General features: G+C 38.8%; 1 protein-coding gene across 4 annotated transcripts in view; it reads left to right on the forward strand.

Annotated features, from left to right (window-relative positions):
• The window catches only part of ALKAL1 (ALK and LTK ligand 1), a 38,854-nt gene extending 18,266 nt beyond the window's left edge, over positions 1-20,588 (forward strand). For 3 of the 4 annotated variants that reach the window (XM_062633133.1, XM_062633135.1, XM_062633134.1), the window contains 4 exons: positions 11,023-11,076; positions 14,823-14,903; positions 15,863-15,939; positions 18,776-20,588. In XM_062633133.1, coding sequence (XP_062489117.1) covers positions 11,023-11,076; positions 14,823-14,903; positions 15,863-15,927 — 200 coding nt within the window. In that variant the 3' untranslated portion in view covers positions 15,928-15,939; positions 18,776-20,588. The remainder of the gene's footprint in view (positions 1-11,022; positions 11,077-14,822; positions 14,904-15,862; positions 15,940-18,775) is intronic. The other variant, XM_062633136.1, reaches the window with a different exon arrangement.
• Positions 20,589-26,658: the final 6,070 nt, after the last annotated feature.

Consider the following 26,658-nt stretch of genomic DNA (forward strand, 5'->3'; position numbering starts at 1 on the left):
GCAGAGTGAAGAGAGGTAAAAACAGTAATTGTGACTAAATGGCAGACTTCAGTTTTGGAAGCTGATGCTTCCTTTTATGCCCATCTTTTTGTACATTTAAGAATTACACTGATTTCTTTAATGTAGTGATCTCACCAGTGGTGGCTGACAATGTAAACTTTATCAGCCATAATGAAAGCAGACCCTTTTAGACTTTCTCTTTGGGGTCATACCGTTGTACTTCTAAATTGACCTGATGTCACAGCCCACTTTATTGCTCAAGTTCCTGATGAATGTTGAAGAATAAAGACATTTAATTTTATATATATAATGCCAGTTATTGTATTCATAACTAAAGTTAGGAGAATTTGAGGATGTATCAATTACTTAGCATTTAAAAGGAGTAGTATTTGCCATGCTCACATCAGAAAAATATTGCTGGAATGAATACCAGGGAAAGTAAACATTCAGTCAGTAGTTTAAGTATCCTTAGAAGCACCATTTCAAACCTGGACAAGTAAATAAGCATGGAAGCATTTATTTGATGTGGCAGCAGAACTAGTATTTTAGGACTTGACTAATAAGGTACAATCATATAGCACAATGTGCATTCCAAATAGTGTCTATAACTAAAGTTGAAATACTGAACAAAGATTTTAGGGATGGCAAATAAATCCAAAGAAATTAGAATACTGTTTATGTCTGCTTTTAGAGAAGCAGAAGATAAATTGTCCAAGTCATTTATTATGAATTCTTAATTGCACCCTATTTGTAACCCTTAAGCTCTAGAGAACAATGTGCTGTGAGAACTGAAAGGGCTCCTGTTAGATGGAGTAAATGGGAAGCCTAGTAAACTCTACTCTCAGAGCACAAAGGTATGCATGAGCACATTCAGCATATTCTACATTCAGTAGATGGCAGTGGTATGCAGTTGTAGATTAATTCAGGATTTTCTGTTGAGCAGAAGCTCTCATCTCTGAAACTAAGCAGTGTGGATTTAGGGGTTTATTTGAGGCTTTTTGGGGGGTTTATTTAAGTCTTTTTTTTTTCAGAAAATACTAAGATACCAGATAATTTTTCACCTGCTAGAGCAGACAGGGATAGAAAGCGCTTGGAAGAATCCGGTCAGGTTTGAATTTCAAACAGCTGTATTACATACAGAAAGGAATGTGTCTGTCTGAGGCATTGACTCATTTTCCATCTATGCCCTGTGGAACTTAGTATGTACACATCACGGTCTCAAAATAAAAGTATTCAGTAAGTGGGAACTGTGTGTGTTACTTAACAGGAGTAGTAACACAGTGACGTCTCGGAATGCTGCACACAGAAATAGATATTTTCCCTTGTCTAAAGGAATGATTTGCAGATTTGTTGGGGGAGAGCAGTGTGTGCATGTGTGTGTGAGTGTGTATAAGCAAACAAATTACTAAGACAATTAGAAATCATTATAAATCCTTTAATTATGTAAAACAGGAGGAAAAAGAACAAAACAAAAGAAGAAATACAGTTTATATGGTAGAAACCACAGATAAGGAGGCTAAGAGGGTTAAATTGCATCATTTAAGTACATATTTTCTCATATGGCAGTGATTTCTAACACAAATAATAGAAAATGTTTAATGATTTATGATGTTAATGATGGAAGGAGTTTCTCTCTGTTACACAAAGCAGTGTTTTTTCTTGCCTCCCTATGGGAAACTGCAATAGAAAATGCATTAAATATATCAGTCTGTGAACTGTTTTAACACAACCACAAATTTGTCCTAAGGATTTCAAGAACTCTTGGACAGACCCCAGAATCAATTGATGGTGCCTGAGTAGGGAATACAAATGTCACACATTTTCAACAATGTATATACTTTCTTTCTCTGCTGTATGAGACACCACATGAGGATCTAGAGAAACATTTCAATCTATATTAACATGGTCATTATTTGCAGAACGAAAGTAATACCATTCTGACCAAAGCTGCTGGAAATCATCAGATTTACTTGTAAGAACTGTGACAAGCCGTAAGCCCTGAAATAGCGGTTTTGTGCAACCTGGTCACAGTCAAAGTAGAATAATGAATGTAGGAGATTAAGCCCTTTAAATTGGTCAGAGTACTGAAGAACAAAGTATATGTTAATTGATTCAGCTCTTGCTGAGGGTGGTGTTAGGAGCCGTTCTCCTGAGCACTCTGAAACCACTGTGTGGCAAATGCCATAGCCAGGGAGTGGGATTGAATCCCTGTGACAGTTGCCCACAGTCGTGACCACATATTTCTGTCTACCTTTAGCAGGAATGCCTGGGTCAGGTCTCTAGATGCATGCTTGATGCTCCATTTATTCACAGTGTATTTTACCATAGGATTCCCACGTATGACACTGTAGTCAAACACCTATGTTTTGCTCAACACCATAATGTACTCTTAACAATGAATGTTAACATTTTTTTTTCTCCACTTGGATGCCTTATCATTGCACTGTTTTCTATTTTAATTATTTCGATCAAAACCTGTTTGGTTGGGTTTTTTAACTGAGGCAGTACATCCTTTCTCAACATTTATAGGAATTATTGCAGATGTAAATTAAGTCATACAGAAGAAGGATGGTTTGGGTCATTAAAATTTCTGAATATATTTTGTGTAATGGTTTGTGGTGATTTTTTTTTTAGCACTGCTTTTGTAAATATTTCATATATTTTTGATTCAGTTATGCTGAGGATACTTTCATCTTGGCATTGCAGTATCATTCCATTCACTCATCTTTCTATTACATTGCTTTACTTGGGTATTTTTCTCTTGTTCAGGTCTAGTTTGCCGCTTAAATTCTTCTGACACCTTATCAATTTCTTTATGAATTTACATTTGAAAGGTTTTGCTATCAGTTTTATCACCAATCATTTTTTTTGCATATGTGTGTGGAAACTAAGTCCATCTGGATGTTGCAAACCTACTACTGTTTCACCTTGTGGTATTGTCACAGTTAGAAAAGGGTTGCCATCTTTAGGCACTGTGGAGAGTTTCTACCAAAGAAAAGCTCTGTCCAAATAAATGGGACTTGTCTATATAAGTAGTCAAATAGTTTTGCTGACAATGTTCCAATATTTGTAGAAGCATGGTATTTCAACCACAGCAAGATTTATTCCTTTACTATGAACAAATGTAGCCTTTGTTTAAGTTGAAGCTTTGGGGAGTCTTGTCCTTTGAAATGTCACTTTTATTTAAAACTTTATTAACACATACTGTGCTGTAAATGGTTTCATGGCATGAAATGACTTAAAGAAAAGAAAAAAAAAAGAAAAAATCACATGCTAATTTCACGCTAAACCAATATTTTTAGGAGCCTGCATCTGTGTTTGTAATAGAAGAGTCAGCTGCATCTTATTGCTGACAGTTTTCTTCTGTCTTTTTACAGACAGAAAGAAATTGCACAAGACATTAGTTTTCTAAATGCCATAGTTATAAAATAACTTTAAACAAAATACATGGGAATTAAGATTTTCACCTTAATGATGTACGTGTCACAGTTGTGCAAAATTTAGGCAATTAGCTAGTTAAAATTTATCACAAGTTTGGTAATGCAAGACTTGCTGAGATGTATTGCTTTGTATTAAAATTATTTGGCTTGGAAAGGATTATAAAGTAAGAGAAAATGACTAGGAAAGAAGAATAAAAAGCAAAGGAAGAAGACTGTTTCTAAAGCATTGCTCCTTCTGAAGAACAGACAATTCCATTAATTCAAAATAGCTTTAGAAGTGAATAAAAAGCAAATCAGACCATGTAAGTATTGTAAGATATAGTAAGATATATTGTCATTGCTATTGACTACATCTTGGACTAAACATTATATTGTAAACAAATTCCTGCACAATTACAATAATTTGAACTGCCTGTCTCTGTTGGGTAACTTCTTGAAGGGCCTAAAACCAAGAAATGCCTGTTAATCCATCCTGTGACATTCATTTCAAGAAATGTTGTACTATATACAGTGGATATTGTAAATAACAATGGATATTCAGAAAAATGGATAGTTATTAAACCTGTCTAAAAATGCTAAGCTTTATAAACTGCAGTTGAAGTGTGTTGCAGCGGGGACATTAACACCTGCAAGTAAATCTGGCAGATATAATTTAGGTGGCAGACAGCATATAGTGGTAACTGGTGTAATTTCTGGTTTTATGGCTTTTTCGGATACACTTATGTTTTCCTGAAACATTTACCTGCCATGGAGGAGTTTTCCACAAATGCTTTACAAGTTTGGGGGTTGTTTTTTAAGTAAGTGAGGAAAAATTGCTTTGCATTTTGTCATTGTTATTTTTTTCTCAGGTGCATGAATATTCTTACAAAAAGAGACTATTGATGAAGATTTGTATTTTTCTTACATAGAAAGATTAAAGGACCTGGCCAACACAATGCTGATTCGCATTTCCTGTGCTTGCCTACAGTACAGTCTGGAGCGAGACACTGTAGATCCCCCTGGTGTAGATGTGCACTAGAGCAAGAGCAGAAGGAATTTTTGCTGGCTGATGTGCACTGCTTCTCTGAATAAGCTAAAAACAAGCAAAGGCTGCCTTTTGGGAGCATAAACAAATTGACATTGTGATTTTTAATGCCAAGGTGATATCACCTGAGGATGTGGAGTTTTCATGGCCAAGCCAACAAACTGTTGTGTGGATTTAGCTCTAGTGCTGCAAATACAGCTCTTGTTATTTAGCAGGACATGAATTTTCCTGGCACAATAATGGTGACATGGTTCTGGAGACAGTACAAATACAGGGCAAAAATCATCACCTGCTGTCACAGTTTTACAGTCAGAACAGACAAAACACAGAGAAATTGAAAGCACGAAAAGGTGAAAAGCCTCACCCAAGGTGAAGCAACTGTGTCTTACATTGCAGGTTGAACTTATGCCTGAGCCCAGGCCTGTGCTTTATTTAGTCATCTACCTCTATGCAATTGTGTCCATATTAGTGAAAAAGAAACATTTATGTCAGCTACCAGGTGCTGAATAACTGAAAACTGTGCAGAATAATTTTCTAAGGAATTAGCTTAACAACTCTGGAATGTTCACAACAAAATGCACCAGTGGGGAGCCAGGCCACCTGTGGCTCACTGCTTCTTAGCTCAGACCTTGCTGTCTCTCCTCCTCATCTCACTTATCTCAGCATGGGATAAAACTCAAACACATCTGAGAAAATTAACAGTATCGATGGTTTAGAACTAACTTTGTAGTATAAACTTAACTATTCCATCTGACAAGCAGAGCTGGAAAATTCTCTGAATTTGTCTTGTCCCTAGGTTGGACAAGAACCTCGGGTGACATTGGTCTAGTGTGAGGTGTCCATGCCCATGGCAGGGATTGGAACTTGATGGTCTTAAGGTCCTTTCCAACCCTAACTGTTCTCTGATTCTATGATTCTCTGATTTTGCTATAAATATTCTTAACATTTTAGATAGAAGATCCAGTAGCAAATAGGTCCTAGCACCATGTCCTGGGTTCAGCAGTAGCAGTCATTTTTCCCCTTCTTGGTAGCTGGTGCAGTGCAATGTTTTGACTTTCAGCTCGGGAACGGAGCTGATAACAAGCGATGTTTTGGTTTGGCCAAGGACTTTGTGAGCCTCATGCTCTGCCAGGGAGGAGGGGAAGCTGGGAGGAAGCAGAGACAGGACACCTGACCCAAACTGACCAAAGAGGTATTCCATACCACAGCACGTCATGCCCAGGATGTAACTGGGAGTTAGCCGGAAGGGCTGGGAGTCTGCAGGGTTAGAGGAGGTATCGGTCAGAGCTTGGTCGGGCTGGGGGGGCGAGTTATCGGTCGGCTGGTGGTGAGATGATGTATTCTCTTCCCTTGTTATTTCCTTTATCATTATTATCACTGGTGGTAGCAGTAGTGATTTGTGTTATACCTTAGTTACTAAACTGTTCTTATCTCAACCCGTGAGAGTTGCATTCTTTTCGATTCTCCTCTCCGTCCCTCCGAGAGCAGGGGGAGGGCAAGAAAGGGGGGGGAAGTGAGCGAACGAATTACCTGACTGAGTTTAAACCACGACAGTTCTTTTTGGCGCCCAACGTGGGGCACGAAGGGTTGAGATAACAACAGATCTGACCGAATTAATAGTCACTCGTCACAATGCTGATTTATTGGCTCTCAGAGTTGTTTCGCTTGATCTCACAGCTTCAGAATGTTGTAACTTACGTAGAGCCGGTATTTGCTGTGTTAGTGTTTATCAAGTGTGGGGCCTGGGCTAAGGTTCTTGTCTCACTGTGCTTTATGGCAATGGCTTGTAATACGGGCGGGCTCCAGCAGCAGGGCGGGACGGACGTGGCCTTGGACTTGTACCTGGCCGTCCGGCTGCTCCTCACCGGCCTGGCCCTCACCCTACTCTCCATCTTCGTGAGGCTGCGGGGAGCTGAGGGGGAGCGGCCCCGGGAGCCGGCGGCTGCTGAAGCGGCCCGGGAGAGCGGCCCCGGGGACCAAGCGGCGGCGGGAGCGGGGCCGGAGGCCGCGAGGGGACGGCTGCCGGTGGAGGAGGTCGGGGCGGTCGAGGAGCAGAAGGAGGCGGCTGCCGAGCAGCGGGAGAAGGCGGCGGAGGAGCCGAGCCCCGCGGCCGAGCCCAGCCCCGCGACGGCCGAGAGCGTTTCCCGGCAGCCGCCCGCCGAGCCCCAGGAGGATGCAGGAGACCACGCAGCATTTCCCAGCAAGGCAGAGGAGGAAGAGCTGCACTCAGGAAAAGAGAAGCTGGCGGTGGGAGAGCCGACAAGTACAGCAGCTGCACCAGCCCCAGTGACAAGTACAGCAGCATCGTTTGAGAGTTCTGAAGGTTTTGAATGGCCTTTGGGCATCCTTGGGACCTGCCTGCTGATTGTGATGGGGATCAGAATGTTGGCACACACACAGACTGTGTTCTACCCAAAACCATTTTGTCTGATCTCAAAAGTTAAGCAGAGTCAGGTCTGGGTCTTGTCTGGGGTTAGACGAGGATATAGGGGGACCAAGAGGTTTTCTCCAAGGCTGGACAGTGATGAGTGGCAGGGTATGTGGGACAGTATGGGCAAGTATCTAGTCCACTGGGCCCCTCCAGTGCTTTGGAAGCATCGGAGATGGAAGGCAGCTGTATGGAGTCCCCAGCAACAAGCTGCAGAAACTGCTTAAGGGGACAGTGAATTATTTTGAGCCTGGTGGGCCCATGGCACTTCAGGCCATCAGAGCAGAGATGCAACACAGAGATGGACTCATGATCGAGGGGTGGACTTAGCAATGGACAATATTGCCCAGGTTATTCACGAGTGTGAACACTGCACACAGTCTCTCCTGCTCTGGAAGACTGTTACAAGAGATGGAGCCTGACATCATGGACCAGATGGACTCAGCAGCTTTATAGGGACTGGTCCATGCACTAAGATAAGAGTGCACTGAGATAAGAGTGATGGTATATTGAAAATGTGGGATCTGAGCATGACGTGAATGGTATGGAATAAGGGGTGGATAATGTCCTGGGTTCAGCAGTAGCAGTCATTTTTCCCCTTCTTGGTAGCTGGTGCAGTGCAATGTTTTGACTTTCAGCTCGGGAACGGAGCTGATAACAAGCGATGTTTTGGTTTGGCCAAGGACTTTGTGAGCCTCATGCTCTGCCAGGGAGGAGGGGAAGCTGGGAGGAAGCAGAGACAGGACACCTGACCCAAACTGACCAAAGAAGTATTCCATACCACAGCACGTCATGCCCAGGATGTAACTGGGAGTTAGCCGGAAGGGCTGGGAGTCTGCAGGGTTAGAGGAGGTATCGGTCAGAGCTTGGTCGGGATGTGGGGGTGAGTTATCGGTTGGCTGTTGGTGAGTTGATGTATTCTCTTCCCTTGTTATTTCCTTTATCATTATTATCACTGGTGGTAGCAGTAGTGATTTGTGTTATACCTTAGTTACTAAACTGTTCTTATCTCAACCCGTGAGAGTTGCATTCTTTTCGATTCTCCTCTCCGTCCCTCCGAGAGCAGGGGGAGGGCAAGAAAGGGGGGGGAAGTGAGCGAACGAATTACCTGACTGAGTTTAAACCACGACACACCATTTAATGGTTGTCTATGGCTGTTGCTGTCTGTGGAAGGGGTGTAAAATGGGCAGCATTTTGCCTCAGATAAGTAGTTACCTACCTAAGGACAGACATAAAGGTCCTAATGTAAATGAGAAAGAAACCATAAGAAGAAAAATTAAGAAACTAATATTATTTATGATTATAAATTTAGATATACTGAGGATTAAACCCAGGATAGATAGCACAAGTGCCTTTTATCTCAGATATACTCTCTCTGGAGCAATGCAGATTTTTGCAAGCCTGTTACCATCCAATTATTCTCCCCACTGATTAAAACCAGTGAGTTATTGTATCCCATGGATTCTATACGTTCTGCATTTTACTAGTTTTTGTAACACAGTCCTAAGGCAAGAATGGATTGAATAAATTCTTTTGTGGTTTTGCCCAGTGTGACTTTCAAGTGTTTTAATTTTAGTAGTGCTTTGCCAATCTGTCTTATTATATTCATGTTTCTGCTTTTCCTTTGTGAAATTGTCAAAGGTATTTAACTTGCATTGTGAGGATGTGAGCATACATTGTGAGAATGGATATTGATTAATATCTGTCTTAATAAGTGATAGATAGCACATGAAATATGACTGCAGTAGCTATGAGCTTGTTAGATGCCAGGGAAAGCTAGCATAGAGGTTTTATCATAATGATCTTTCACTTTATAAAATCATCCTATATGGATTTGAGATCCTGCTGTTCGATGCAGTGTGATCTGGTTGGAAGTGATTGATACATATTCTATGCAACAAAGATGTTCATTAGTTTGATAGAAATACTAAGTCCTTTGAGACTTCAGCCTCGCAGTTGGAGTGTACAGATAGGAGGGGTTGGCTATGCTGCTGGAAGATGGAAGAAAATTTCTGTGCTTGTGTTGGCAGTTCATAGTTCAGTTAGAGTTGCCCCTGCTGTTAGAGCTAGTGGACTGAAGTGTTTCAGTAACCTGTACTGCCCGTGATTTTTATACAAATGAGCTTAAGTTGTCTTTGTGGAGGGCTAGGGCTTACTGGTTGTGTTTTACCAAGCAAATGCACTGTATTATGAAGAAAATGAACGCTTGAAGAAAGCTGAAACGTGGGCACATGTTGAAAAGCTGATTGCTGCCTGGAGGAATGGCAGCCACAGCAGGGGAGGAGCAGGCACGCAGTCAATATTATTCAGCCACTTTCTAACACACGACTGACCTAGTTTTTCTTACTGGGACAGGCGTAGCCAGGCTGGTGTGAACCTTGGGCTGATGTAGGCTACTCGTGGGAAGCAGACCCTTCAGCATTCCTTCTCAGGCTTACTGATACAGATGCAGCTGAAATTTTATGCTTGCAATGCCTAACTCCTTGCCTGAGCATCAAATCCATTATCCTGTTTTACCTTCTGTGCATTTAGGGCTGGTGTTTTGGCTGTATACTTTATTACAGACTTTTCCTAAATAATTTTATGGGGCAAAAGGCAGCTACTGTTCCCATAGCAAATTCTATAGACTTTGAAAGGACTAAATGTTCTGAAGGGGTCTAAATGTTCTTTGTCAGAGCAACAATGTCCTGTTCCTAGCCCAACCTTCACCAGACTTCAGTTATTCATCAGTACTGGTCCACTTGAGGCATCTCATCAAAACTCACTCAGATTGTTTCACAGTTCTGGCTTTTCATCTGCTTAATTTTCTGTAATTTTAAACTACCTGACATTTCATGTCAGTAAAATTCTGAGCTTGGTGGAGAAAGGGTGGTATTTCATTTGCAGTAGGAAGCAAGTTAGTTAAAGCTGAGATTTTCAAGGAATCTTAACTAACCCAGCCTAACCTGGCTGAGTTGCAGTAAGACTTTCAGCTTCAAAGCATTTTAGATTAAAATCCCAGCCTTAAAATACACTTATGTGACCTCTGAGAAACTGCCTAAAGCCTATGGTATGAATTTATTTTGGCAGATAACCAACATCTTCCTATAGTATGAATGGGAAATTGCTTTCTTCTGATCTAAATGTTAATTCAGATGGGGAATTAACTGGAAAAAAAAGTAAGTAGGAGAATAAAACTATTCTAAATTACATTAGTGGTAAGAAAATATTTTCAGTGAATAAATATATTTAGCTGCAAGTCCCAATACTACAAGTTAATCGTGTTCCTTGTATTAGTGTTAAGAAAGGTATTTCTTTTCAATTTAACATAACATGCAGCTGTTACATACAGTTACTGTCTGAAGTAATAACTGCAGTTACCCAATAATTTTTTAAATATTTCTACTTTCCCAGTGGAAAATTTATAATATTGATGGGAACTGAACTACTTCTGTGAATATTTATTTGCATCACAAGTTTCTGCTGTAAGCCAGAGGCAGCATCCCATTGCAAAAAAAAAGTATAGGGTTTTTATTTGTTAGCTCTGGTTCTGTTCTGCCGGATTCCTTCGGCTGTTACAAGACTTGTACTTTCTCTTGTACTTTTTGGAAAAAATACCTATATGGAAAGGGAATATTTTAAAATTCACAGCAGTTTTCACAGGAGAGGAGTGCTACTTTTTGACTAATAGAGCAATGAAAATATGCATGGCCCTCATCTAAGCTGCTCTGTAGGAGACATTTCTGTTCAAATACTTGTTATTTCAAACCCCAGACTACAGTATTTGGTTTTCTTTTATCAAGGTATTTTACGTAATTTGTTCAGGTACTCAAATACTGGTCATAACATGATGATTTATTTATATTGTTTGTGGTCTTTCTAAAGTCATAGCCCAACTCAGAACCTAAGATGTGCAGAAATTATATCAGATAATGTGTTGTAGGTTGACCATTTGGTATTGATCTGTGAACTGCCTGAAACATTTCATTATGTTACCACCACCAGCCCTCTCCCTCCCCCAGTTAATTTCATTGTTAAATTGGGAAGCTCTTTGGCCTCTTTACAGCAGACATCTCAGCATATTATGCTTTCATGGCTTTTACTGTAATTTCTGCACTACACAGATACATATTTTTTTCTTCTCTCCTCAGAAATTTTTCCAAGAGATTCCACTCTAAAAGACAAGTTCATAAAACATTTTACAGGTAAGGCAGCTGCTTGCTCTTAATTTTCATATATATACATATTCTAAGTAGCCACAAGAGTCACATTAACTTTTTGAGGTTCTGCACCAAGTTTAACATTTGTGAAGTTAAACTGCATATTTTAGGACTAGGATTCTTTAAACAACCCTAATTACATTTTGGTTTGAGTGTCTCTTTAAATAATAGCTTAAAATAACTTTCAAAACACAATAAGGTAAAACTTATTGTTTCACTTTTATTGTTGCTTGGCGTATTTATTGTCATGTTCATTGATTTTAAAACTTCTCATTGGACTGCATGTATCTTTCAGAAACAGACCTATGAGGCCATTTAAATTTTCACTATATCAGGGAAACACTTTTTCTTTCTTATGATTTAAACACATGGACACTTATTTTACCAAGGGAAGGATTAAATCAGTGTAAATTAAATTAACAGGAAAATGATTTGCTATTTCAAATGTGAAAGTTTATTATGATTACAGTCAAGCACTTAAAACCCTTTGGAGTTGTATAATGCACTTACCTTTGGGACTGTGTAACTACTCGGAAAAATATTGTGCCCTTTGAAATATGTAAACAGAGTTATCAAAAGCAAGATGCTTGCACTGATTCTTTACTCTCCACTTCCAAATATTCTGTAATTCATAAAAGTGAAGGTCTCAAAGTATGACACTGCAAATCTGTTGGTGATTTTCAATGTTATTGTGGTTACTGAAACTAAAAACTAGAGAACTGGGTGGCAATTAGAGCATGAAAAAGAGAATTGGAAACAATTGTGCATTTCAACTTTGTTGGAAATTTCAGACAGTCCTTGGCAGGAAAGAAATGAACTTTTTGTCTCTTTTGCATGGGGGAGGTGTCCTCAAAGTATGACACCGCAAATCTGTTGGTGATTTTCAATGTTATTGGGGCTACTGAAACTAAAAATTAGAGAACTGGGTGCAGTTGGAGCATGAAAAAGAGAATTGGAAATAATTATGCGTTTCCTCTTTGATGGAAATTTCAGACGATCCTTGGCAAGAAAGAAATGAACTTTTTGTTTCTTTTGCATGGGGAAGGTGTCCTCAAACCTGTAGGGTAAGCACAACTTAAAGGATCTTTCTGCCAGCCGCAGCCTAACAGCATTTACAGGAAACGTGCCAGACCCAGCTGGCCCTTCACTCTTACAGTAAACAAAAGTACTCATGAAGTTTACTATTTCCAGTCCATATGGGAAAGAAATGAGAAGAACATAGAGATTCCAACTATGCTATCCTATGTAGCACAGAAATACCGAAAATTCGTCTCCTGGGAAGGACAGGCACAAAGCTTTGCTTATATTAGTAGTTAATCCATTCCCTTTTCATCTGCAACTTTGCAAAACTGCTCAGCTACCATAAAAAACTCAACGTAAGAATCTGGGGAAGCTAAATAATGAATACAGGACAAATTTCATTACTCAAAAACAGCAGTGAAAAACAACCATGAGTTTTACAAGAGGTATTTGAGAATACTAAATCATAGACAAGAAAAAAGAGCAAAAAATACTTGAAGGCCTGGAGCCATTCATTAAATTAATATTCCTTCTCCGCATGAGTAGTTGCCATCAAAATTGCTGAAATTATTTGACTAACATTAGCTGGAATGAATAAGTAAAGCAGATTAATTTCAAAATTCTTACAGGTTATTTCTTTGTTGGCTCAGAATTTGTGCCTACATCTTTTTGCCTTGTATTTTTTTTTCTAATATGCTCTTAAAATCTTCAGTGATGGGCTTTTCTGCCTCTTTTTCACAGCTTTATTGGATCCTGTAATCTGTAGGCGTTTTCTTAAAATACAGCCTAACTTTGGTTTTCTTTATTCTGTTCAAACTGTAATCCTGTAATCCTTTTTCTATCAACCTTAGTTAAGTGAACTGTTCAGTTATATTCCTTACTAGTTCAAGAGTTAGAATGTTCTAAACTGATGAAGTTGTGAAAAAGCAGAGAAGGGGAAGTCAACATTATCTTTACAGTTTCAGGGTTAAGAAAATTATTGTACACTTTTAGTATTCCAAGAATGGTAGACACGTTTTAAAGCCAAATAAGAACCATATGTAACAGGCCTCAACTATAGGAAAAATCATAAATAATCTTGTGACTCATAAAGCTATCTATCAGTTCAGCTTGAAAAGCCAGCTGACATGGAGTGCTCTGTAAGGCACAAATAAAATTAACAGCCGATTTTTGATGTCAGGGAAGAGAGTAGAAAACCATATATTATCTGAAGGGACACAGAATTTACTTAGTGACAAAAGCTGATGTTATCGCCATATATCCTGGAAAATTTCAAGTTACATAATTTTCTTGAGCCTAATTGCTCCCTCAGATAAAAAAATGGCAACAGTCTTCTAGTTCAAAGTTGCAAAGGCTGTTTTGTGAGTTTGCTGAAAAGCTTATTTTGTGGGTGAAAAATCTCATGAAATCCACATCCTACTGTAAAATCTGTCTCATGTTCGTGTATTCACTGTTATAGGGAGGAATCTTCTCTCAAGGTTGTGGTCATTTGGCTGCTCTATCCAGAGACAGTTGGCTTGGTATGTTTTTACCAGGCTGATAACTCACCTTACAAGTTGTGAAATAAATAATTTTGCCCAGAAAAGCTTGAGTCATCTTCTGACAGCAAAGTTAGTTAACACAGAGTATTTTGTATGGATCCTTTGGTAGCTCTGCTTTAAACAAGCTCTTCGTATTCAGGGTTCCTATTTGCGCTGAATTTAGAGGATGCAAATAAATTTAGTCTTGTTCTGTTATTGTCAATTTATGTCAGTGTTTTCTGTCCAGATCACAGGAAACTCCTCCTAACAGTGGTAGTATTGCTAAGCAGGTTACATGGTGCAATTGCTATGTTTTTTCTCTCCTTTCTGACTTGGATGCCATCAATAATACCTTCCCAGGACCATCAGCAATTATGGAAGGGCTCTTTGGCAATTTGTTACCTTTGAGCCATGTTTTAGAGACCAGTAGCTACATAGTCTTATCAAATATTAACACGGACTGGACTGTATGTCCAGAGAAGGAAGCACAGACAAAGACAGCACACCCTGGGCACACAGGAGTTTGCCTGATCCAGACATTAACATGCTGCCCTCTGCATTCCTGAACCCTTTCTTTTTAGGACTGTTTTAACAGATCAGGTTCCTAGATGTTACTCAGCTATCTTTTTTTTTTTTTTCCTCAACACCCATATTGTATATTAAGAACTTCGTAAACCAGCTATGTGAAAATTAGAAGCATTAATACATGAAACTACTTCATCTTTCCAGGGCGTGGAAACTCCTATTTGCTTAAAATGTTGCATTTATTTAGCTTTAGAAATAATACCCACATTCCATCTACATTATTCCTTCTGAATTAGACCACTGATGTCTACTGAGCAAACTAAACTCTTTTGTAGTTGTACTGTTCTATTTTTCATGATGTAAGAACTGTTACTGTTAAGTTTGGAATTTCAAGGCTCAGACGGTCCATCATTTTCAAGGGTCACTTTTCTGTTATTCAGATCATAAACATAATAGTGTAGCAATAGTATTTCTTTCTGTTATTTCAGTAGCATTGTTATACTTGAGTTGCATCATAATTATTTAAGGTGTAGCAAAAGTCTAAATATAATTTTAGCCAAAAATTAATTGAACATTAATAAATAAACAAATAAATAGAACATTAATTGAAGCTGCAAAGCAGTGACATGGAAGGTTTATGATTAACTTATGCTTACTTTTGGACAGGGCCAGTCACGTTTTCATCAGAGTGTAGCAAGCACTTTCATCGACTGTATCACAACACAAGGGATTGCTCAACTCCAGCCTGTAAGTAGTAATTTAATACTTTACATTAACCAAACCTAAAGCAGATGAGTTTCATTCAACCTGAAATGTTCTGCTTATCTAAAAAGGAGAGCTAAATCCTCAGAACTGCCTCAACCTTACCCAGCACTCAGGCTTAGAAGAGTTATCAAGGCTTATCATAGCCAGAATCTTTTCTTCTTTTCTCTTTAGAGGGGTTTGGTATTTTCTTTCAGAGACATCTTAGTCACCATAGGATGTCTGAGGATGAATTATTTCCTCTCCTGCTGACATGGTTATATTCTGTACAAACATTCCCTGAAGACCTGAACACAGGTTAGCATTCAATCTCTTGCTGTTTGGCACCATTTCTATTAAGTTTTATTAAAATACTTATCAAGCAAGAGAAGAAAATTGCACCGAAGTATTTTTTGTTACCAAATAGACCTTTCCATCAGAAAGCACAGTAATGGCTCCAAGGGCCATTTGAACCAAGGACACCAGAGAGACAGCAAGTGGGAAACTATTATATCTAGTCTGATGATTAGAAGATATACTTGAACATGGTAAATATGGATTTCCATCTATGTTAATTCTAAGTGGAAAATAAAGTTCAAATAAGTTTTGAAGAGTCTGACCTCAAACTATCTTACAGTCTGCTGCTTAGAATAGCCTCCCAGTTAATGAGTTAAATTCCTTCAAGTAAAGTTGGAAGTTGAATCTGGTCTTCTACATCTTAGGAGGAAACTACCTGATAGAAAATTAATTGCATCACTCACATTCCTCTAGAGCTCTGGCTAGGATAAGGTAGAATCTAATTTTCCATCTTATACACATCATTTCATGAATATCCATCAGAGAATGGTTTCACTATGTAGAGTGCCTGAAATTCTACTACAAAATCTACAATTAATGTCATGCAGGTTTTTGAGGGTATCTGGAAACTGAGATTCATTATTGCTGTGGGTGATTTTGTTTTATAGATTACAAAAGGTGTGCAAGGTTGCTAACAAGATTAGCAATGAGCCCTTTGTGTACACAGTCCTAGGATGTTTGCTGTGTAAGTATAATTTTTCCCACTCATTTTGTTATTTGTTGAATGGTCTAGTGATTTACTCCACACTTTTTATCAGGCATGCATACATAAATGTGGTGTTAACAGGGTGCATCAACATGCAGTTCTGGCATTGCTGTAAGGACTGACTGGTTCCTCATGGAAATACAAAGAAGCACAGATACCTCTGTAGGTCCCACTGCAATTTCCTACAGTTACACATTTGTGGCACCATAGTCCATAATTATGTGCTGGGTGGCTTCTTACTGTTTAGAATTTCAAGACGGAGTTTGGTTGGAGAAAGAAAGGTGTGTTAGGACTTCATCAACACTTTTACTTCAGGCCTTTCAGAAGAAGGCTTTGTTATCCATGGAAGAAGAAAAATGTCTTGGTTTCAGGTCTGACAATGCAGTCTTCATTGATAGCCTGGTCATCTTTTAGACCGCTTTTCATGCCCAAATCATGCTCCTGAGAACATCTCCAAAGTTAATACCACTTCATGGTGATGAAAGTAAACTGAACATGAAGATGTGACAAAGCTAAAGGCTTCAAGTAACAGACTGTGGAAAGAACCAGACTACTCTTGCTTATGAATAGCATGTTAAATGTGTTAATTAAACAGCATTGTCACTGAAGGAACATCTTCAAGTGAGCTATTTTCTTGAGTTGTTTGAATATCAATAGGACAGTCACACTCCCAACAGTGATTTGAAAATCCTCACTGGTTATTATTGACCAATGAAATATATAAAATCAGTGACTTAATTTATTTAAATTTCTTCAAAGATGGTTTCCTTTCACCACCTCCTCCTGACAAATACTGCAAGCTTGGAGTTTGGGGGAGTTGTGTATGTCATTTCTTCCTGCATCAAGACTTCAATTCATACTAATCAAGAATAAGAAAGGAAGAGTAGGATATGAGTCAGTGTTAGCTGATTTGATTTCCAAGTGGAGGTGGGATTCATTTTGGTGGCTGTTAGAAAATGCTCTGAAGAATAAGGCAATATTTCAGTGCTAAGAAGAAATGACATAATTTCTTTCTCCTTTTCTTAACTATTTTCAGCCTGTTTGGCCTCTTGCCTTCCACGTCTTGCAGATGGTTTTGAATATATCAGGGACGCTGAACCAGCAACTGAATAGGTCTACCATTACTTTGTCAGGATCTTCTTTACCTTTCCTTACTAAGGAAAGAAATCCTTTCCTCAGTCCACTTTTTTAAAATGTTATTTTTTGAGGAGCCTAAATTCCTGTTTGTTCATCAGTGTTCTCTTTCAAATCTCAGCTTTCTCATTTTCTGCATTTTCACCTATTTAGTTTGTGTTTGTCCCTCATCTGTATCCCTTCACACCTCTGGGTTCGTGGCTCAGAGTTTCCAGAAAGATTTCTTGGTGTTCCAATACCTTTTTTCCTTTTCTTTCAAGAAGGTGAGTCGAAGATCTGCCTCCATATGCACAGTACAGAAGCATCTATCTCATTCTTCCATCTTTAAAATGCAAAAGGATCAAAAGCTGTGATGATTTGCAAATCCAGGTGTTCTAATTTGCCTGTCAAAAATACACTCAAAGATGACAGGTGTGGAAGGGAGGGCTTAGATGGTAAGCAATGCTCGCAGTTCATGTGTACTGTGTTCAGTTAAAGTTGTTCACTTCTCTTTACTTTGTTAAAAATAGTGGAAACATTGTAGGAAGAAGTAGAGCTGTAATCAAGTAGCTGCATCCTGGCTGCCTCTGTGCTCGCTCACCCTGTTCCTTCACCAAATGGACAGAGTGTCTAGTTTCCACTAGAAATAGGCCAGGCGCAGGTCTTCATGTTTACTTATATCCAGTATCTTTTTGTAATGGCAACATTTCCTGAGAAGAATGCATGGCAGAAATCACTCTTTCTTCCCTCCGAACAGACGGGGCAGCGCAGGAGTTATATATGTTCATCCCTCAAAACCACTGCATTTCTAGCAGGATTCTGTCATTGCTTCTACTCCATCTTCTGGCACAGAGGATGTATTCCTCGCCACACTCACACTAGCTTAGAGAGGATAGGGTCATAGCTACTGTTTAAGGGAATTTGTCTTTGGTTTAACGTTTGAGAGAGTCTTGGAGACTTTCAGTTGCCTTGAAGAATGAGGCTCTCCCACTCAAAGAATTGACACCAATTAGTAAGTATTTCTCCTGCATGTACTAAAATATTCTGTGTTTCCCTCATTAAAAAAAAAAAAAAAAGAACTACAATGCTATTATGCGAATATTTTCCTCCCTGTCTTTAAAGTGCTCGGGTAAGAAAAGGAGACGTGGTCTTTTCCTGTTAGAAATGAAATTGCCTAGGAAAAGCCAGATTTCCCGCGGGAATAGCTGGAGCGGCAGGGGCGCGTCCGCGGGACGTTTCAGGACCATGGATAAGGCTGCCGAGGCCCGGGTGTGGGCTGCTCAGAGCCGCGGCCGCTCCGGAACTGGTGTGCAGGAGACGTACTTCATAGCTGTTGCTCGCTCTTTTACAGCCTTCAGACCTTTGTTGGGTTGTATTTTTCGAATTCTGATCCTTGCAAATGGAAGTAAATCATTTGATGAAGCCCAGAATGTAGAAATAGGCACAACTATGGGAAACTTCCTTGTAAGATGCAGCAGTGTGCACTGCTATGTGTTAAACCTCTTAGCATCAATGCTGAGGATTTGCCACAGCAAAACTCATTAGTGTTTGCAGGAGGGGAAGACCCACTGGCATTCTGGAGTTAATCATAAGATTTATGCCGTCCACAGGAGACTGTGATTTATAAACAGAGTTATACTAAGCAGTCTGCCTCCGTGTTTTGAAACTAGTTCTAAAAATGGCATATCCTTTTCTTTTGCAGACTTTTTAACAAGGAGAGAATTCTGATTTGCCAAGAAAGTGCCTTGAAATCTTCCAAGACAGAGAAGACATCTTTTACTTTTTTGATTTACAATGTTTTGTTACTAGATGCTTTTTATTTTCATATATTTGTTGGACATTCCATATTTGTGTGAAACGTTATTTTATTTTAATTTGTAAATTTGTTGCCTATAGTTCAGACAAGCCAATTATTTAAATAAATTGTATATAAAGGATACTAATGATATACTGATTAAATGTTTCAACCATATGCAGGGAATTGGTAAAATTTTGCTGTTTCTCTTGTTCCATTGTATTTACATCATTCTGCTCAGGCTCTTACTTTCATTATTTGCACTAACTTGAAATGCAGAAGTCTATGTAACTGAAATCTGAATAAGCTGTAAGTGGAGAAGTTTTACTTGCCATGGAAGATATTTTATATTATGAAGCTTTGTTAATATATACATATATATTATTGCACATCAGAAAAAAATCTGCTCAGAAATGCACCTTGCTTTCAGGAACATTTGTATGACTATTCTGGATTGTCATCAGTTGCATTTGTACTGGCACTTATGGAAAGAGTTGCAAATAATGTAAATATAAAGACTGGAAAACTGCAATGCAGTTTTGATGGAATAAAGGACATAAAAGTAAACTCTTTTCCAGGAGGGGTTATTTAAATTTATTAAGAGGCTAATTGTTTAATATAAAAATTGAATTTATCTGGTGAACTTGAAATAATTTTTCATTGAGAACTGCAAACCTGTGGGTTTAGGTTTTTAAAACATTTTATTTTCAAGTGATAATTTTTTTTCATATACTTATTCTTCAACTGAATGAGATGCAAAAAATCCCCACATCATGCACCCGCTGTGAATAACAGAAACCTGTGAGGGTGAAAAGAGGGTAATAAAATTGCATAGTAGAAGAGAAAAAAATATCATGAAACCAAGAGGTATAATGAATGAATTTGACTGGTGACATATCAAGTTTAACTATTTGGGAAGAATACAAAGCACAGTTGCTGCATCTTTCTTACTTAAAATCAAATTGTGATGATAACATTTGCTACCCATTTCTCTCAGGTCTTTTATTGCAACCTTATATGATTGCTTTACAAAGAACCTAGTATTAAGTGAGGCATTTATGGTCAGGCCCAGAGTAACTGACAACACACGTTCATTACCATGCCCAAATCACAGTTCTTATAGTTAACTGACCATTCAAACCAGTCCCCTCAGATTAGATATTGTCTCCATCCTTTCCCTCAGTGTGGGCTTCATGAGCACCTTTAACTTCAATGGCCAGCATATTTCCCTCTGAAGAACAGGGAAGCGCTGCCCTGGAATTCCTTGTCAAATAGCAAACAGCTGAGTTATTATCCAAAGGGGTTTTCTCTTTTTTCTCTACATGGTTCAGTGTGTTTCATCACCGAAGTTCTGCTGTGTCCCTGTGATGCACCAGGCAGCTGAACCCAGAACAGCTGCAGGTACTATGATGTTCTGTCTGGACAATAGTATAGTACAGCAGCTGTTTCTAACCAGCTCCTTAGACACAACTGTTAAAGTAGTTACTCCTTTTATGTCCTGGCTAAAAAGTTGTAGTTATGCTTAACATGGTTGTTTTTCAAACTTTTTGCCACCATTTTCTTTCAGTAAGAGCAAAGTTTTCAAGCCTTGCTCTAATTCACATTGGAGGTAGTATTCATGTTGAAGATAAAGTAGCATTTATGAAAACCCAGTGGCTTAATGGTGAAATAGATGACCTTGTTTCTCTGTGAGTAACATACTTCGTAGAAGGATTATGAGCCAAACACTTCATCCAGAGGCGAAAGGATTAGGCTCAGACTAGGGCTCAAAAGCTTGAAGTGTCTGTCTTTAGGTCTGCTTTTGTATCTTTGCTCTGGTTTGTTTTCGTCTCAATTTTTTAAAACTCCCTCCTTTCTCTCCTCAAAGGGCTGAAAACAATGAAAGGAGAAGCACAAAAAAATATTTTTTTTTCTGACAAGGACTTTTTATGATACCTGAATTCCAGTTAGAAAAACTAATTTGGGGTATTCAATATAATTTTGGGTCTCAAATCTAATGTGCTAAATCAAGAGCTTCACCTTTGTAAAAGTAAATACATCCTCTTCTTATTGAATAGAGAAATGATGAATTGCCTTTTCAAGCCTACTTCTCTCAGAAAACAGGCCCCTGGCTTACAGAGTTCTCCCTGCTCTAACTACAAGGTCTGAAGAGCCATATAACTGATGCATATTCTGCATGGCACCTTGAATGCTTGGGCAGCAATATGGGTGAACCTACACTCCACAGTTCCTTTTCAGATTGCTCAAATGAAGGGATAGAGACATAAATATTGATTTCCTCTAAAGCATGCTTTTGGTTTCATAAAGCAAGCTGATGCTTGCCCACCCAAATTTTCAAAACTTAGTAGGTCCAACACCCAAGCTGCCATATTTGCCATTCACCTTAATACAGATAGGCCTGTACCAGTGTCTAAAAACTGGAGTGTTAAGATAAGCTGTGACAACCGCTTGCAGCTGACTGCACAGGGAACTCAACGGTACCAGCTCTGCCTACACTGCTGATAGAGCTCCTTTGTGCCATCTGCCTCAGCTCTATGGCATTCCCTCTGTCAGGGGGTTTGAACCTCAGTGTTTCTTACTGTAGGTTCAATTCCCTGGGATTGTTGTAGAAGTGGTAGAAATCTGCACTTTTTTGGCAATATGTCTAATACCTGGAAATACCTGGAGTGAGATTGTGCTAGACTAAAGTTAGCAATATGTTGTAATGGAAATTGTTTCTCTGATCCTTTAGGACCTATGGAAATCAGGAACTGGTGGGGTTTAATGTGAGTACTAGTTTGGAGAAAATAGCTTGCACAGAAGTTCCAATGGGAAGATCAAAGCTGCTGCTGAAAATGGCATGACACTCATGTATAGCATGTGCAGGGGGAATGGCTATAGAGCACAGGATGAGAAACAAGGTACTAAAAGAGACACAGGCACTGAGCATTTGGATTCCTGAGAGCTACAGCATCCCAGTTTAGGCAGTCATGCTATTCTGACCTGTAAAGAGACAGGAAATTTGTATCTCATTTAGAAATACTAGTTTGGGTAGAAGTAGAGCCACAGGTGGTCTTCACCTGACCATGCTAGGAACCAAGCAGAGGATGCTATACTCTGCAGGGAGCAGCATGCAATTCAGTCTTCTTCAGTCTTTTTTCCTCCTATCTTTCCTTTGGAGATGAAGATACCCATAAAGCTGTAGGTGTTCTGCCAGTTTTTGGCTAGAAAGGGAAGGGCTCAGACTGAGAATCTCAGAAGATGGTAATGACAGAAAGCCAGCTGTATCCTGGGCTGCATCAAAAGGAGCGTGACCAGTAGGTCAAAGGAGGTGATCCTACCCCTCTACTCTGCTCTCGTGAGACCTCACTTGGAGTATTGTGTGCAGTTCTGGTGTCTTCAACATAAAAAGGACATGGAACTGTTGAAACAAGTCCAGAGGAGGGCCCCGAGGATGATGAGGGGACTGGAGCACCTCCTGTATGAAGACAGGCTGAGAAAGTCAGGGCTGTTCAGCCTGGAGGAGAAGGCTATGTGGAGACCTCATAGCAGCCTTCCAGTATCTGAAGGAGGCTACAAGGATGCTGTAGAGGGACTCTTAATTAGGGACTGTAGTGATAGAACAATGGGTAATGGGTTAAAACTTAAACAGGGGCAGTTTAGATTGAATGTAAGGAAGAAGTTCTTTCCTGTTAGGGTGGTGAGGCACTGGAATGGGTTGCCAAGGGAAGTTGCAACTGCTCCATCCCTGGCAGTGTTTAAGGCCAGGTTGGACAGAGCCTTGGGTGAGATGGTTTAGTGTGAGGTGTGCCTGCCCATGGCAGGGGGTTTGGAACTAGATGATCTTAAGGTCCTTTCCAACCCTAACGATTCTATGATTCTATGACAGACAATTAAAAAAAATAATAATCTTTGTAACCCCTTCGTATTTAAAAGGTACAAAAGAAGGTAGAGAAGCATTGCTTTGTGATGCCTGGATTTTTACGCTGAAGGTTGCAATGCAGGAATTCAAAGTATAGAATAGGTACATTTTTCTGAACAATATGTATTTTCACTTGGCTTAAATTATTTCAGTCCATAAGTGAATAATTTTGAAACAATCTGTCATACTCTATTTTACAAAGATGCAGTAATTTAAGTCACTAAAGGGGTTAACTTGGCCCTTACAAAATAAAGAATATCTGAACTGACTTAAATAACATATTGGGGTAAGGATAAAACTGAAATACCCCTCAGGAATAATTCTGCCGTATCACTGCCATATCACAGTAGTCTCTCATACCTGTCCATTGCAAAGCATACTGTAAAGAGAATAATCGGTCCAGCAGAAGAATGTATTCATTACACTTTACTGCGTTTCTACTACAATCTTTTTTCCTGCCTAATTTTCTTCATTGAAATTGTCAGCTGCTGTTTGCATAATTAAAGAGTTTGCATTCCTATGGGTTTAAATATTTAAAGCTGCAAGTTCTCAAGAGCTAGACCTGGAGACTCATAAACAAGCTGATACATGTGTCCATTGGAACTTTCTACCATGCCAGTGCCTAATAGCAAATATTGAAGTTTAATTTATTCCTGTTTTTTTTTTTTTGATTAGAGGATTGAAACATTTTATTGAAACTCATGATGCAAAAGAAACAAAGATTCAAGCAGGCAAATGTAGGGGTAAAAATTTTACTGCACCTCATAAGGCTGGGCTCACTGCCGTTTTGTGACTGTCAATTTTATACAATCATCACAAACACAAAGCTGCAAAAAGTTTCTGGAAGTTAACCCTTTCTCAGAACTTCTGTATGTCTAATATACAGAGATAGACACATCCATCAGCATTACTTGACACTCATAGTAAAGCAAAAGCAGTTGCCATTCCTATATTTTTATAATTTCCATCTAAACTGTGTTTTGGTGGCAAAATTAACAATATCTTTTTTATAGCACTTTAATTTAAAAAAATGAGAGCTTATTTCAGGTATATTTTTTTTCTTTTATCTGCTAATTGTCTGCTTTTCCCTAATAGCTGGCTAAGTACAGCTAAATACCTTGTTTCCAAATATCAAAAGGAAATACTTTCAGAAGTATATAGGAGAGCTTTCCTGGGGAGAGAATTTCTCTGCACTTCAAAGTAAAATCCCCACCGAGCAAAAAAGGCTGTATAAGCTGACTCAGTCTTGAGGGTAATGTATACTTAAGAAAATTTTCAAATCAAAGTGTCTTCATTCTTCCTCCCATCTGCTACATATATAAACATTTAACAAACAACCTACTGGTTTATATTTGTATTTCTACCTTATATCTTACTCTGTTCATCTATTAAATCTATAGCTTTTACCTTTATCTTTTTATCAACGTACCGATGTAATCATTGACTCTTACTTCATAAGTTCATTTTAAGGTTTTATTAGATATTGCTTTCCAACCAACAGCCAATACTGCTTTCTATTTAATGATCTCCTTATCTTTCATTGGACACAATGTATTTATGTTACAGTGGTGTCATGAAAGCACTTTGAGCATACTTTTGTTGTCTGAAACAGCCTTCTAGTGGCAGGTTTTAAGGTTTTTATAATGGGACTTAATATGTGTAGGGACGAAAAGATTGTAAGATGCCTTTTATAGTAGCAAAATTCTGTGTCTCAGGGGGTGTCTCCCATTCCTATATCACAAAGAAAGGCAATAAATGAAAGTACTGACATCAGAGACTGAGGTTTGCAAGATGGGGTTAAAAGGGCCTTAAATTTCACCTACTTTTGAAGAGTTCCTTCATCTCTTCAGATCCTGAGATTAACTTGTATCTCTCTTACATGAATTGTGCGGCTGCAGGGAATATTAAGCAGGCATATGGTATATTTTTTGGTGATGACCAGGCACAAAGAATAAAAACACTGGTTCTGAACACTAGATCTGAACCATTTGATGGTGGTTTGAACATGCCAAATGACACACAGACCCAGGGTATGTAGCAGACTGGCACAGCGCATAAATCATAAGCTCACATTTAATTGCCACCTGAATGATAGGAATACATTTTTAAGTTCAAATGGTGTTGAACTGTTCTTGGTGAGACTGGATTTTGTCAGGTTTTGGAATTACATTGTATTCTCCCGAATGAAATAAGTGTAAACATGATATTGCTTGAATTCTTGCAATTAATCCACAGGCTCGTGGCTGAAGGGACACCAAACTGAGGCCAGGCTTCTGAGGGAAATAGCTTATTCTTCAGTGTCTGATACCTTGGGCCAGCATAGACAGCACTTTCTTAAGCCCCATGCAAATTCTGGAGAGTCGCAGAGTTAGTGTCACTGCTTTACTCAAACAAGGTTTTGGAGTGAAGAATTTTTCTAGTCATTTTTCATTAAGACTTGAAGGCATTACTTATAATCTGAAAGCATTTTCTTTTCAGTGCTCATTATCATCCACTTCGAATAATAACAAGAATCACTGCTTGAGTCACACTCTTTATCTTTTCAGCACTTTACTGACTTTTGGGGAAGAAGCAAGGAACTCGGAGTCTTATTATCATGAGAAAAACCAGTGTATTTCAAGCATGGCTTCTAGTTCATTAGGCTAGAACTAAACTAGAATCTCCCTGTACTCAAGAGATCCTGGAGACCTCACAATATGGTGAAGACTAATGTGCTTTGACAGAGAAGTGAACTTTGTTTTCATATATGTGTAAATTATTATTGGAAAGAATAGAGATGAATTCCAGGCTGGTTTATGTTTGAAAGCAGGGAACAATGCTTAGAACTCCCAAAATTAAATTATATGCCTTTAAATTTGTAAACAGAAATGAAAAGCAGATGCCAATGGAAAAACTTCTCTGAATAAGTCAGGGATGAGGAAAGAAACCTATATTCTTAACAGAACTAGTGATCATGGAAATGACAAAAGCTCCTGGATATGACTAAAATGTAGAATCTAAACAGAAGCTATCCTAGAGTTCTGGAGGGAGAAATATAAGGCAAAATAAATTAAACAAAAGAAAAAAAAAGGTGAGTCCAAGATGGTATGATGAGTGACAAAATGTATCATGCAGCATACAAAATTCAGAGCATATTTTCTTTCCCAATTAAAAAAAAATAAAAATAAAAAAAGGGGAAATAAATAGGACTATTTCCAGATATTCAAGACAAGCCCACCTGGGACCTGCAAAAAACCTGCTGCTTCAGGTGTAAGCTCAGAAACATCAACCCTTTTTTTAGTGAATAAAACACAGTCCTTTCTGTTTTCATTATTTCTAATTTTTCCAAATAAAATAGTGAACTGTGTTATTAATTAACATTGATAACTGGGGGAGGAAAGGGAGGGCAGACATGGGGATGAGGAAAGAGGGACAGAGAAGAGCAGAAGAAAAGGTATGTGATGTTTTCAGTAGACTCTGGTGGACTAGGGAAGGCACATTACAAGGCATCTTTCCAGTTGGTGTTCTGCCCAGAATAGAAAACCCTAAACCAGAACCACAATATGTGAAGCTGGTTCAATAAATCTGGCTTACACAAGTGTTTAAGTTTACTAAGACTTCCCTGCTTGAAAGCTACTTGGAATTATTGCTACAGCTGGGTTATAACATTCTCTCACTGGTCCAGTATTCTTTCCTCCATGGAAATCTCATAACTTATGTCTACTCCACCATGATGATTGCTTGCTTTGAGCCAGAGGAGGCACATGTAGGATAATATTTTTGTCATGAGGAATTTTTATTTTTAAATCAACTTAAGGTCTAATAATAACTTGCAACATGATATTTGCAAAAGATCTCAAGGAAGATGAGATCTAGTCAAAACTTCCACTAGAAGAAGCTGTCTGTATGC

Source organism: Pezoporus occidentalis, unplaced genomic scaffold (assembly GCF_034315485.1).
Source record: "Pezoporus occidentalis ecotype Australia unplaced genomic scaffold, CSIRO_AGI_Poc_V1 ctg4, whole genome shotgun sequence".
Lineage (NCBI taxonomy): Eukaryota > Metazoa > Chordata > Aves > Psittaciformes > Psittacidae > Pezoporus > Pezoporus occidentalis.